General features: G+C 40.3%; 3 protein-coding genes across 11 annotated transcripts in view; 2 read left to right on the forward strand and 1 right to left on the reverse strand.

Annotated features, from left to right (window-relative positions):
• The window catches only part of LOC127440805 (zinc finger protein OZF-like), a 61,409-nt gene extending 57,979 nt beyond the window's left edge, over nt 1-3,430 (forward strand). Inside the window, exon 3 of the mRNA XM_051697729.1 lies at nt 1,189-3,430. Coding sequence (XP_051553689.1) covers nt 1,189-2,201 — 1,013 coding nt within the window. The 3' untranslated portion in view covers nt 2,202-3,430. The remainder of the gene's footprint in view (nt 1-1,188) is intronic.
• The window catches only part of LOC127440730 (gastrula zinc finger protein XlCGF57.1-like), a 518,561-nt gene that overhangs the window by 443,862 nt on the left and 59,943 nt on the right, over nt 1-14,756 (reverse strand). The window lies entirely within an intron of this gene.
• The window catches only part of LOC127440778 (gastrula zinc finger protein XlCGF57.1-like), a 593,771-nt gene that overhangs the window by 190,017 nt on the left and 388,998 nt on the right, over nt 1-14,756 (forward strand). The window lies entirely within an intron of this gene.

Here is a 14,756-nt window from a genome sequence, read left to right on the forward strand (position 1 = left end):
GCACTTTTTAAGATTTTGAATAATTGACTTTTGTTGTTGTTGCACAGTTTAAGTTTGCTTAGTTATTGATGTTGGGTGTGCTTTGTTAGATGTACCATTAGTTAGAGAGGCCCATTTTGAAAAGCCCCATAGGGCCCCCAAAATGCTAGGACCAGCCCTGGCCATCACTTTTTCAAGTGTAGAAGCCATATATTTCAGGTTAATATGGATAAAATCAAAAGTGATATATTTTTTTAAATTATTTAAATGGTTTAAACCAAATTGTTTCTCATGTTTTCAAACTGGTCCTTGAAGCAACCTCATCATTATATTAATGTACTCGTACTCAAAATATGAAATGATGACAGCGATACCAAATAAGAGTATTTACCCCCCAGTATCGGCACGATATGAATACTACCGAGTAGTGTTGGTGCATCTCTAAGATATTGAAATTTATGCATTCATTTTTCTTAACCACTATTACCACATTAACCGATTTGACATTTTATTCAGCCCCGTGTGAGTTCTGAACATCTACTTGCGCAGTGCCAGCACTAAAAGCAAAACAACACATTCTCTTCAAGCGCTTTTCATGTGGAGTTCAAAATGGTGTGAATCAAAGTGGATAGCTGTGATTAATATTGTGGAGGATGAAGATTTGATGCCCATTGCAATAAATATTTTTTGTCATCCTACCTCTTAGCCTCAGGAAACATTTAATGTTACTTGAATTGGTGCTATTTTAGTGCATTTCTATCTGTATAATTGTATAATACTTTTTTTAAATGTTAATAAAATATTATTGTTACATATTGTTTTTTGCATATATTTATATATGTGGTCAAATTTATACACTTTAGAAATGTGCAATTAATCACGATTAAATATGAAAAATCATGTGATTAATCTTGATTTAATATTTTAATAATCTGACAGCACTAATATAAATATTAACATTTTAGTATTTAAAAAAAACTTTAGAGTGTGGCCCTCGAGGCAACAGCTCATAGGAGCTGTTAAAATAATGTAACAAATCAGAAAAACAACAAATAAAATAAATGCACATAACATTGATTTCCTTAAACCTTGCAGCAGTTCACATTAAAAAAAAAATCACATTAAAATATACACTAAAGATTCTAAAGAATTTGGGGTGAGTTTTATTTCCATAATTTTAATATTTGTCCTTTTGTGTTTTCATTTTAGATCTGACAGTAAAAGAGGAAAATCAAGAACTGAATGAAGTGAAGGAGGAGAAACACCATCCGGATCAGACACTTCATAGTTTCAAAACTGAACAAAAGTCTTTTAGTGGCTCACAGACTGAAACTTTCTCACAAAAGAGAACTAAAAGAACAAGAGTAAAACATTCTTTCACCTGCCATCAGTGTGGAAAGATTTATGCACATAAAGCAGATCTAAAGCGTCACATGAGAAATCACACTGGTGAGAAACCTTTCACATGCCATCAGTGTTTGAAGAGTTTTAAACGTAAAAACATCCTTATTGATCACATTAGAATTCACACTGGTGAGAAGCCTTTCAAATGCTCTCAGTGTGGAAAGAGTTTCAAATGTAAAAAAAATCTTACTAGGCACATGAGAATTCACACTGGAGAGAAGCCTTTCAAATGCCATCAGTGTGGGAAGAGTTTCAAATGTAAAGAAAATCTCACTAATCACATGATACTTCACACTGGAGAGAAGCCTTTCAAATGCCATCAGTGTGGAAAGAGTTTCAGACAGGCATGTAATCTAAAGAAACATCTTTCTGTGCACTCTGGAGAAAAGTCATATAGCTGTGATCAGTGTGGCAAAACATTTTCTTCAGCATCAGTTTTAAGAGCACACTGGAAAATTCATCCAAATGGGAAGCCTTACTTGTGTTCACTTTGTGGAAAAAGGTTTTCATTTCAGCAAAGTTTAAAAGTCCACCAGAAAAAACACACTGGTGTGAGAGATCATGTGTGCTCTGAGTGTGGTAAAGCCTTTTACAGAGCTTGTGAATTGGAAATTCACAAAAGAATCCATAGTAGAGAAAAACCTTACAAGTGTTCACATTGTGAAAAGAGTTTCACCTCTTCAGGAAACCTGAAAAAACATGAGATAGTGCATACTGGAGAGAAGCCGTACCACTGCACTTCATGTGGGAAGAGTTTCACCCAATCAGGCTCTCTAGTGACTCACAGAAAAAATCATTGTCCAGGGTTGTCACAGTAAGCAAAGTTAATCGTTATTTGCCTTGCTAATGGTTTGAAATGTAGAAGAAAACAAAAGAACAATTACAGTTAATGCTACAATCAGAAATTACAGGGACAAGCGCTCCAATGGGTATCATTGTACTCGACCTGACCCAAGGAAGCATTTATTAACATTTCGTTATATCTTTTTACCACAAAGGTGCGCAGGCCTTAAACTTTGTAGGTATCTTCAGGGCATTGTGCTGATGATGCATAACAAATTTTGTAATAAAACACTAATACATTTGTAAAATCAAACAATTTGCAACAATTTTAAATGGCTGACACCCAATATGTGACATTTGAAACTTTGGTATCATTTGACTGTATCCCCCCATTGAATCTAAAGAGACCTTATGATTTTAGGCCAAAGTATTCAGACGTTATTAGCAAAATAGCTATTTTTCTTTTCTGTTGACCAGTAGGAGGAGCTGTGCAAAACTGTGCAGACACCGTCAAGTCATGATGGCTATGACCTATACTAAGTTTCGTTTCTATACGCCAAAGTGTTGCGAAGATACAGCCTTGTGCCCATTTTGGCATGCTTGCGGTTCAGTCTGTTATACAAAAACAATTTGGTCTATCAAACATTTTTTTATAGCTTTTTGTCATCAGTGTATCTAAATAATACACACCAAATTTTGTGCAAATAAGACGTACGGCCTATGAGTTTGAAAAAGTAGGTTTGTCAGAAAATTAAAAATGGCAGAAAATGTAATTTGGAGGAAATTCTGTTTCTAAGCCTAAGGCTTTGAACTCTTGGTGACACTAGAGGATTTGAGTTAGGCACCCCAAATGTGTTAAGGTTGATGTTCAGACTCTTCCCTATATCAGTGAGCCCAAATTTCACAACTTTACTTTTAAATGGGTTCTATGGGCTGCCATACACTTCCAAGACAGAAAATAATAATAATAAGAAGAAAACTAACAGATGCAAAAGGGGCTCTGCACCTTCGGTGCTTGGCACCTAATTAAGTGGATGATTTGATGAATTACCTGTAGTACTGAATGAGCTGTTATTGTATGTAAGGGGTAGAAGGACATTTGTACTTTTTCAACAAATTAAAAGGAAGTCAAAGCATTAGTTTAGAAAACTGTTGTAAAATGCATCAAATATTGTATGAATTGTTTTCTTCTATATAAAATATTCTGTCTAATAAATACATTTTCCAGATGTAAACACACAACAAATAGATGTCTGTGTGATGTATGTGTGCTATCAGGGAATAACAATGACTCTCAAAACCACATTATTAAAGGAAAAGAGCAAACACACATTGTGGGGTTCCAAAGTCTGAGTCTGATTCAAAATCTAAATTTAACCTGGAAATAAACAAAGTTTCAGTATTTTGAAAGTTTTATGACAAAATACAGTATGGTGCAAAAGTTTCAGGCACATAAAATGTTTTACAAAAACATTTGTCTTAAGATGGTTATTTATATCTTCAGCTTTAGTGTGTTAATAGGATATATAAACTGTAGACTTCCAAATATTTATTTTGCAAAAAGAATAGAAGAACAGGGAGCCCTGCAACATATGGCATACAGTTGTGCTCAAAAGTTTGCATACCCTGGCAGAAATTGTGAAATTTTGGCATTGATTTTGAAAATATGACTGATCATGCACTATTATTTAAGGATAGTGATCATATGAAGCCATTTATTATCACATAGTTGTTTGGCTCCTTTTTAAATCATAATGATAACAGAAATCACCCAAATGGCCCTGATCAAAAGTTTACATACCCTTGAATGTTTGGCTTTGTTACAGATACACAAGGTGACACACACAGGTTTAAATGGCAATTAAAGGTTAATTTCCCACACCTGTGGCTTTTTAAATTGCAATTAGTATCTGTGTATAAATAGTCAATGAGTTTGTTAGCTCTCATGTGGATGCAATGAGCAGGCTAGATACTGAGCCATGGGGAGCAGAAAAGAACTGTCAAAAGACCTGCGTAACAAGGTAATGGAACTATATAAAGATGGAAAAGGATATAAAAAGATATCCAAAGCCTTGAAAATGCCAGTCAGTACTGTTCAATCACTTATTAAGAAGTGAAAAATTAGGGGATCTCTTGATACCAAGCCATGGTCAGGTAGACCAAGAAAGATTTCAGCCACAACTGCCAGAAGAATTGTTTGGGATACAAAGAAATACCCACAGGTAACCTCAGGAAATACAGGCTGCTCTGGAAAAAGATGGTGTGGTTGTTTCAAGGAGCACAATATGACGATACTTGAACAAAAATGAGCTGCATGGTCAAGTTGCCAGAAAGAAGCCTTTGCTGCGCCAATGCCACAAAAAAGCCGGTTACAGTATGCCAGACAACACCTTGACACGCCTCACAGCTTCTGGCACACTGTAATTTGGAGTGACGAGACCAAAATAGAGCTTTATGGTCACAAACATAAGCGCTATGTTTGAAGAGGGGTCAACAAGGCCTATAGTGAAAAGAATACCATCCCCACTATGAAGCATGGTGGTGGCTCACTGATGTTTTGGAGGTGTGTGAGCTCTAAAGGCACGGGGAATCTTGTGAAAATTGATGGCAAGATAAATGCAGCATGTTATCAGAAAATACTGGCAGACAATTTACATTCTTCTGCACGAAAGCTGCACGTGGGACGCTCTTGGACTTTCCAGCATGACAATGACCATAAGCACAAGGCCAAGTTGACCCTCCAGTGGTTACAGCAGAAAAAGGTGAAGGTTCTGGAGTGGCCATCACAGTCTCCTGACCTTAATATCATCGAGCCACTCTGGGGAGATCTCAAACGTGCGGTTCATGCAAGACCACCAAAGACTTTGCATGATCTGGAGGCATTTTGCCAAAACAAATGGGCAGCTATACCACCTGCAAGAATTTGGGGCCTCATAGACAACTATTACAAAAGACTGCACACTGTCATTGATGCTCAATGGGGCAATACACAGTATTAAGAACTAAGGGTATGCAGACTTTTGAACAGGGGTCATTTCATTTTTTTTATTTGTTGCCATGTTTTGTTTTATGATTGTGCCATTCTGTTATAACCTACAGTTGAATCTGAATCCCATAAGAAATAAAAGAAATGTGTTTTGCCTGCTCACTCATGTTTTCTTTAAAAATGGTACATATATTACCAATTCTCCAAGGGTATGCAAACTTTTGAGCACAACTTTAGCTCCCACAGAGCCCCCCACTGAACACTGAGTTAGTCTGAGATTACATGAGGAGACAGAAGCAATTTAGACAGCCTAGATAGATAAAAGAACTGTAGCAAATTCTCCAAGGAGCTTGGAATATCCTTTCTGCCAAGACACACTGTGTCTAGGTGTACCTAGGAGAATCTGTGCTGTTTTGAAGGCAAAGGTGGTCACACAAATATTTATTTTTATTTTTTTTAAAAACATTTTTAACTGGACTTTGTATGACATTCACTGATAAATGAAAACTAATTATGGCATTATTTTTGATGAAATCCTCACTATGCAACATTTTTCACAAGTGCCTAAAACTTTTGCACAGTACTGTAAATTCTACATTTCATTTGAATACTTGACACAAAATTTGCTGGCCAGTGCAGAGGGAGACAAAGCATGCATTACCATCTGCCTGCAGGAGCTTGTTAATCCCTTGACCGTCAGGACTCCCTGCTGAGTTAATGGTTGTTAATGGATGTCTTTCAAAGTCCCGCCTAGCATGCTTAACGAGCATATAAAAGGCAGATAGAAAGACATCCTCCTCAGGACATTCGACTGAAGAGGCGAGAGGATATCTAAAAACCCTTTTCAGCGGCAATCAATATTGTGGCAAGGCTACATTTACATTTATTCATTTGGCAGACACTTTTATCCAAAGCGACTTACAAAAGAGGAAAACATAAGCTAAACATCTTAAGGATACAGTAGTATGAAAAGTGCCATATTACAAAGTTTCACTAGCATCAGAATAGTAGCATTCAAAACAGATTAAAGTGCAACAAGAATTTTTTTTTTTTTAGTGACTGGTTAAGTGCTCATGGAAAAGATGTGTTTTTAGCCGTTTTTTAAAAACAGAAAGTGAGTCACCTTCACGGATGGAGTTGGGAAGGTCATTCCACCAACATGGTATGATGAAGCTGAAAGTCTGGGAAAGTGTTTTGGTGCCTCTTTGTGTTGGTACAACAAGGCAATGTTTCTTAGCCGACACAGGCTTCTAGTGGGCATGTAGCTCTGCAGAAATGATTTTAGGTATGCTGGAGAAGACCCAGTGACTGTTCTGTATGCCAGCATCAGAGCCTTGAATTTGATACATGCATCAACTGGCAGCCAGTGGAGAGTGGTGTAACATGCACTCTATTTGGTTCATTAAAGACCAGACGTGCTGCTGCATTCTGGATCATTTGCAGGTGCCTAATTGCACATGCAGGGAGGCCTGCAATGATAGCATTACAGTAGTCCAGTCTAGTTATGACAAGTAACTGAACAAGAAGTTGTGTGGCATGTTCAGAGAGGAAGGGTCTTATCTTCCTGATATTGTAGAGTGTAAATCTACATGATCTTGTGGTCTTTGAGATGTGGTCTGTGAAATTTAGTTTTTAATCGATAGTTACCCCTAGATTTCTGACCGTTTTGGAAGGCGTTACTGTAGTTGCACCCAGCTGCACGTTGATGTTGTGTTCAACAGCAGGGTTGGCTGGAAAGACAAGGAGTTCGGTCTTGGCAGGGTTAAGATGCAGGTGATGTTCCTTCATCCAGGCCGAGATGTCTGCCAGGCAGGCAGAGATTCGAGCAGTCACTGTGGTGTCGTTGGGCTGGAAAGACAAGTAGAGTTGCGTGTCATCAGTGTAGCAGTGGTAAGAGAAACCATGTGCCTGAATGATGGGTCCCAGTGATGTTGCGTATATAGAGAAGAGAAGTGGTCCAAGCACTGAACCCTGAGGTACCCCAGTAAGTAGTTGATGTGGCTTGGACACCTCATCTCTCCAGGCTACCTTGAAGGACCTACCTGAGAGATAGAAATGTAACCAGTCAAGCACTGTTCCTGTGATGCCCAGCGAAGAGAGGGTGGAGAGTAAGATCTGATGGTTGACTGTGTCAAAGGCTGCAGAAAGGTCCAGCAGAATCAGGACGGATGATTTGGATTCAGCTTTTGCCTGTCTCAGCGACTCAGTGACAGACAGCAGGGCAGTCTCGGTGGAGTGTCCACTTTTGAAGTCTGACTGATTGTCATCCAGCAGCTTGTTCTGTGAGATATTTGATTGAAAACTGCCCTTTCAAGTGTTTTTGCCATGAATGGGATGAGAGAGACTGGTCTGTAGTGTTTTTCTTGTGTGGGGTTAGGTGCAGGTTTCTTCAGCATCGGGGTTACTCGAGCCTGCTTAAATGAAGTGGGAAAAGTACCTGTAAGTAGAGATGTGTTAATTATGTGTGTGAGTGTAGGTAGGATGGACGGAGAGATGGCCTGGAGAAGGTGAGAAGGAATGGGGTCAAGGGAACAGGTGGTGGGGTGGATGGAGAGGAGTTTAGAGACCAGTCAGTCAGAGGAGAGAACACAGAGACAGAAGAGTTGCATACAGGAGACGGGTGTTTGACGGGGTGTGGTGCTGAGAATGTATTGCTGATGGTTGTAACCTTATTTGTAAAAAATGTGGTGAAGACATCTGCTGTCAGTGATGTGTCAGGCAGTGGAGGGGGAGGGCAGAGAAGTGTGTTGAATGTTCTAAACAAGCTGCGAGCTGTCTGTGGTGCTGTTGATCTTGTTCTGGTAATAGGAATAGGGCTACAATATCTTGTTCCCTCCATTCAGGGAACCAGGGTTACCATAGTAACCTAGACATTCCCTTTCAAGTCTGTCACTAAGCATTACTTGAGCTGACGCTAGGGGTTCGTATACCACAATGCCACAATACTGATTTAGCTGCGCTTTTTACCAAACATGAAGAAAAAACGTTTGCAGAAAGCCTTCCACACCTAAGTAGGGAAGAGCCCTGGACAGTGAGTGACGCATCAGTGACACTAAATAAATATATCTTGCCTGAAAGGAGGCAAAATAAGAGTTCAAGGGTGGTCAATTTCTCCACAGAACTCACGTCAGGTGAGGTGATGAACTGTTTGGATGGAGGACTGAATTCACAGTCCTTTGATCGTAGTTATAAAAGGGGCCGCCAGCAGGGGCAACTTAAACTGACCGGAGGAAGATTTGAATCTTCCTACATGGAATCTTGGAGTAAATCACTAGATTAATGACCTGTTTTAACAATATTGGGAAGCAAGTGAGGTGATAGGAAAAGGCTCGCCCGTGGTGGAGAGCTTTTAAATATGAGCGACGGGAAGAGAAAACTTCTTGTGTGGAATCTAGTTATTAATTACTAAATAAATTATTACAATAACTGTTTTGCCATGAAGGGAAACAGCTATGGTAAAAATAAAAAGGGCTCGTCTGTGGTGGAGCTGCTTTTCATTACAATACACAGTAAGAGTATTTGTCTTATGTGTAATCACTAGATTAAAATGATACCAATAACTTTTACTGAGAAGGGAAACAGCTAAGGTGAAGGGCTCACACGTGGGGGAGCGCTTTTTGGCTGACAGATAGGAAGAGAATTCTTCCTGCATGTAATCTAGGAACAAATCCCTAGATTAGTAATCTAGATTAGAAATCCCTAGTTTTGTCATGTCGATAAACAGATAGGTGGTAGAGAAAGGCTCCCTCTTAGGTAAGCGCTTTACTGATTAGGAAGAAAATATTTCCTAATTTATAGAATTAAAGAACGTGATAACTGGTTTACAGCTGGGAAGCAGTTAACACATGTTCCTAAGGACAAACTGTCCTGCAGACACAATGGTGCAGCATAACTTGAGATAGGATTGATGTCTTACACCAAGTGGAGAGAGTCATATCCTCACAGCCAAAATTTGTGTCACAAGGCATTTGTTTCAGCACTACTGATTAGAGATGAGACCATAGTTTCCCTTCACAGAAAGCACCTGGGAAGACAGGAAGGAAATGTCTCGATTATAAATTCTCGCGAAGGTATTTGGGCAAGCCCAACCTGCCACTTGGCAGATGTCTGATAAGGACAGGCCTTTTGCCCACACAAAGAGGAAGCCACGCCCCTAGTGGAGTGGGCATTAACCCCCACGTGACATTCCAAGCCGTGTGATTCATATGCTAACTTAACAGCATCTACAACCCAGTGAGACAGCCTCTGTTTAGAGACTGCTCTGCATTTGGACTGGCTTCCAAAGCATACAAAGAGCTGACTCGACAGCCTAAGCTGGCATGTACGCTCAATGTAAATGCACAATACTCGCACTGGGCAGAGTGTATGCAATGAACTTTCTTCCTCTGACTGAAAGGCAGGGGAGACATAGCTTGTAAGGTTATAAACTGTGCTCTGAAGGGGGTGGACAAACCTTAGGAATGTATCTTATTTTAGGCTTCAGAATGGCTTTAGAAAAACCAGGACCAAACTCTAAACAGGAATTTTCCACTGATAGAGCTTGGAGATCTCCCATGCACTTCACCAAAATAAGTGCCAGTAGTAATACAGTCTTTAAAGAGAGGGCTTGCAATTCTACTGTTTACAGTGTCTCGAATGAAGAGCCATATTGTGCTTTCAGTACCAAGGACAGGTCCCACACTGAGACTGTAACGGGGTGAGAAGGTCTGAGACATCTTGCACCATGTAATAATTAAGTGACAAGATCATGCTTGGTTATTTAAATACCAACAACAGGGGCGTGGTATACCGCAAAAGCTAGAACCTATACGTTGGGCATTGATGGGGAGAAACCTGCATCCAAGTGCTATTGCAGGAAGTGAAGCATCACTTTTACTGAGCAGTATGCTGGGTTTTCATTCTGTGAACATCAGTCTGAAAAGACTCACCAATTTAGAGTGTAAAGCCTGGTAGAAAGGGCTCTGGCTTTTGAGATGGTGTCAAGCACTGTGTGTGACAAACCATCTACTTCCCACATGTTCCATTCAATGGCCAAACATGTGGCCATTGAACCTGCACCTGAGAGCGTATATCTCTCCTTAGCTGAATTTCCCATTGTGGCGCTTCCAGCAGTTCCTTCAGTTCCGGAAACCAGGGCTGGTTGGGCCATTTCGGTGCAACCAATAGCAATTTCCTGATCCAGCCTAATTTTGCACAGCAATTGGTGTATCAGGTGAATAGGGGGAAACACATATTTGTGTTTTTCTGCTGGCCATTTGTGAACTAAGGCATCCATTCCCAGCGGAGCCTGGCTCAGTGAGTACCCTGGGAGGCAAACAGATCCACTTCTGCTCTCCCAAATATCTCCTAAATTCTCAGGACCACCTGAGGATGGAATTTCCATTCATTGGGATGAATGCTCTGATGCAAAATAAGATTCTTTCCTTCGGGAATGTGAGTTGCCCGGACCGAGAAGAGAAGACGACGCCGCGTCCAATGTTGAAACTGACCAAACTCCTCCTTGATGGTATATTTAAGCCACTACTGACCTTTTGTCCATCTGGACCAATACGTGACGATACCGGAGTTCTGGATGAAATTCTTTCAGAGCCAGAAATACTGCCAGTAATTCCAGGCAATTTATATGGCATTTGCAATTCGCACCTGTCCAGGTGTTTAATTGTTTAAGTGTTTAATTCTCCAGTTTGATTACAATTGCCCATGTAAACGTACTCATTCATTAAGTTAAATCAGAGATTAGTTGGCTAGCTTGCTGCACCTCAGTGAACCCATAAATGCATGGGAATTTTCCCAAACACTCTTTCATTTTCAGGTCTTTAGAGACCCGGCATATCTATCACAAATTGATCTACAAAATGCACATATAGTGTAAAATTTTCCAAATATTTCATAGACAATTAGAAAATAATAGAATAAAATATATTTTGATGGTTTTATTTTTTATAAATAAGAGAGATAACAACACATCAGGACAAATCTAGAACAGGATTAATTACTATCACACTTATATTTCATGAGACTCAACTGGCTGTCAAACACATATTGAGCTATACATAACATATAAGATACACATAAACTACACATGTGTATTTTCTCTGGCTCTTATTGAGTCTAAATAGACACACAACTTGAACAATTTCAGTAGTACAGCCAAATGACAATAGCCAAATCATACTGTTGATGTGTTGTACTTGCTATAGTTTACTTCCATGTTGTTTCTTCATCAAATAGCAATGTCAAATGTAAATAAAGTCAATCTCTGAAACATCAACGCCACCTTGAGTAAGAAATAGCATGTACATGCATATAAAATACTGATAATTCACCTTTGTTGATAATTGTTGCACAGAAAATCAACTTCGATATAGTATTTATTTGTATGAATAAAGAACTAATTTCTCTTGTAATAAACAAAGAAATAGATATCCTGTGATAATTAACTTTTATAGATATGAAATAATCATAAAACTATAATTTATGAAAGTGCAAAAAAATAAATAAATGCATACCTAGGGTCTAACGACCTTATACACTTTGGTACTTAAAACATTCCTTTTTATTTATTTATTTTTGTTGCAATTTTGGCTTTGTGTGTGTGTTACACTATTTATAAGAGATAGATTGAGGAATAGTAAAGAGATGTGGGCAAAACTCCAAAAAATGGTTGAGGTACAGGGGGTGGAAGGAGGTCCCGTGTCACTAAAGACCTGAGGTATGTGTTTAAGGGTTAATTAATTACTTTTCCCAAATTAATTGGCTTTTAGCCTTGTTGTACACTGCTTGGAGCATGCTACATGTCAGCTGACATCTTAAACTACAGTGCATCCGGAAAGTATTGACAGCGCTTCACTTTTTACACATTTTGTTATGTTACAGCCTTATTCTAAAATGGATTAAATTCATTATTTTCCTCAAAATTCTACAAACAATACCCCATAATGACAACGTGAAAGAAGTTTGTTTGAAATCTTTGCAAATTTATTAAAAAAAAAAAAAAAAATCACATGTACATAAGTATTCACAGCCTTTGCCATGACACTCAAAATTGAGCTCAGGTGCATCCTGTTTCCACTGATCATCCTTGAGATGTTCCTACAACTTGATTGGAGTCCACCTGTGGTAAATTCAGTTGATTGGACATGATTTGGAAAGGCACTCACCTGTCTATATAAGGTCCCACAGTTAACAGTGCATGTCAGAGCACAAACCAAGCCATGAAGTCCAAGGAATTGTCTGTAGACCTCCGAGACAGGATTATATCGAGGCACAGATCTGGGGAAGGGTACAGAAAAATGTCTGCAGCATTGAAGGTCCCAATGAGCACAGTGGCCTCCATCATCTCTAAATGGAAGAAGTTTGGAACCACCAGGACTCTTCCTAGAGCTGGCCGCCTGGCCAAACTGAGCGATCGGGGGAGAAGGGCCTTAGTCAGAGGTCACTCTGACAGAGCTCCAGCATTTCTCTGTGGAGAGAGGAGAACCTTCCAGAAGAACAACCATTTCTGCAGCACTTCACCAATCAGGCCTGTATGGTAGAGTGGCCAGACGGAAGCCACTCCTCAGTAAAAGGCACATGACAGCCCGCCTGGAGTTTTCCAAAAGGCACCTGAAGGACTCTCAGACCATGAGAAACAAAGATTGAACTCTTTGGCCTGAATGGCAAGCGTCATGTCTGGAGGAAACCAGGCACCGCTCATCACATGGCCAATACCATCCCTACAGTGACGCATGGTTGTGGCAGCATCATGCTGTGGGGATGTTTTTCAGCGGTAGGAACTGGGAGACAAGTCAGGATCGAGGGAAAGATGAATGCAGCAATGTACAGAGACATCCTTGATGAAAACCTGCTCCAGAGCGCTCTGGACCTCAGACTGGGGCGAAGGTTCATCTTCCAACAGGACAATGACCCTAAGCACACAGCCAAGATAACAAAGGAGTGGCTACAGGACAACTCTGTGAATGTCCTTGAGTGGCCCAGCCAGAGCCCAGACTTGAACCCGATTGAACATCTCTGGAGAGATCTGAAAATGGCTGTGCACCGACGCTCCCCATCCAACCTGATGGAGCTTGAGAGGTCCTGCAAAGAAGAATGGGAGAAACTGCCCAAAAATATGTGTGCCAAGCTTGTAGCATCATACTCAAAAAGACTTGAGGCTGTAATTGGTGCCAAAGGTGCTTCAACAAAGTATTGAGCAAAGGCTGTGAATACTTATGTACATGTGATTTTTTTTCATTTTTTATTTTTAATACATTTGCAAAGATTTCAAACAAACTTCTTTCACGTTGTCATTATGGGGTATTGTTTGTAGAATTTTGAGGAAAATAATGAATTTAATCCATTTTGGAATAAGGCGGTAACATAACAAAATGTGGAAAAAGTGAAGCGCTGTGAATACTTTCCGGATGCACTGTATATTAAAGTGTGACACATTGACATGCAAAGAAAAATTGTGTACCCAAGGCTAAATTATTTAGACCACTATCCATCATTGATGTAACCATAAAATCCTTAACCCACAGAACAGAAAAAAAAAAAAAGCTCATCAACGTTGCGCATAAGTCCCAACTGGTGTCCACCACTCGGATATCACGCTCACGAGATTTTCCACGACACTATTGCTACCAGATTGCTCAAGTCCGGTAATTTTTACACACACACACACACACACACACACACACACACACACACACACACACACACACACTCCTTAACAAACCGTGCCATTAAACTGTACAAACCTGTAAATGTGTTCAATAAAATAAAAAAGGCCCCAGTAAACAATAACATCGAACCCACAAAGTGAACGAATGAGCTCAACAGCAAGTCAAAGGGAGAAAAAAAAAGAAAAAGTCAGGCAGGAGCCAGTGGGCAGACAACAGAACAACAAACCCTCTCATGCTGCATCAGTAAAATGCACGATTTGTAGTCTGTATTGTTGATCAAGTGCAGGCAAAATTACCCACTTGCGTCCATCCTTGGCATCAATTCTCAGTCTAGCAGGACAAAGCAGTGCGAAGCCCATTCCCCACCGGTGCAGCATTCTCCCACACTTTCTGAATCCGTCCCACCTGCACAGCCCCAGCAAAGTCCAGGAAAAACCAAGATGACGCAGTCCTCCCAGCACAACCTGCCCCCACTCCCCGCTGCCTGCAGAACAAAGTTCCCACCAGCGGACCTCAAGAACCCCACCAGGACAGATTAGGGCCCACCACCCGCCCCGGGAAGCCAACCAAAAACCCCGCAGTCACGCCCAACCCTGAGCCGGCAGTCCGCCACACTGACCAAACCCAGAATGAGCCCCTCCAAAAACCCCACCAGATTATTAAGGACTGGCTAATAGGACTGAGCGGTAACCAGACCAGGTGGTGATGATCCAATGACAGGTAAGACTCTCTTTTGACCAAGCGGGGGGCAACCTAATACAGGACATCACTGCCCTGGGCACCTGCCCAAGAAGGGAGGTTTGATATGGGTAAAGGAATTGGATGGATGCTTTTAGGCCAGAAGCATCAAAAGGGAGGTCTACAGGAATCTGCCCAAAAATTGTGAGTTCCACTTAACCTGAATGCATTTTAATAACTGCATTACTAAAACAGCATATCAC

Source organism: Myxocyprinus asiaticus, chromosome 5, assembly GCF_019703515.2.
Source record: "Myxocyprinus asiaticus isolate MX2 ecotype Aquarium Trade chromosome 5, UBuf_Myxa_2, whole genome shotgun sequence".
NCBI classification, from domain to species: Eukaryota; Metazoa; Chordata; class Actinopteri; order Cypriniformes; family Catostomidae; genus Myxocyprinus; species Myxocyprinus asiaticus.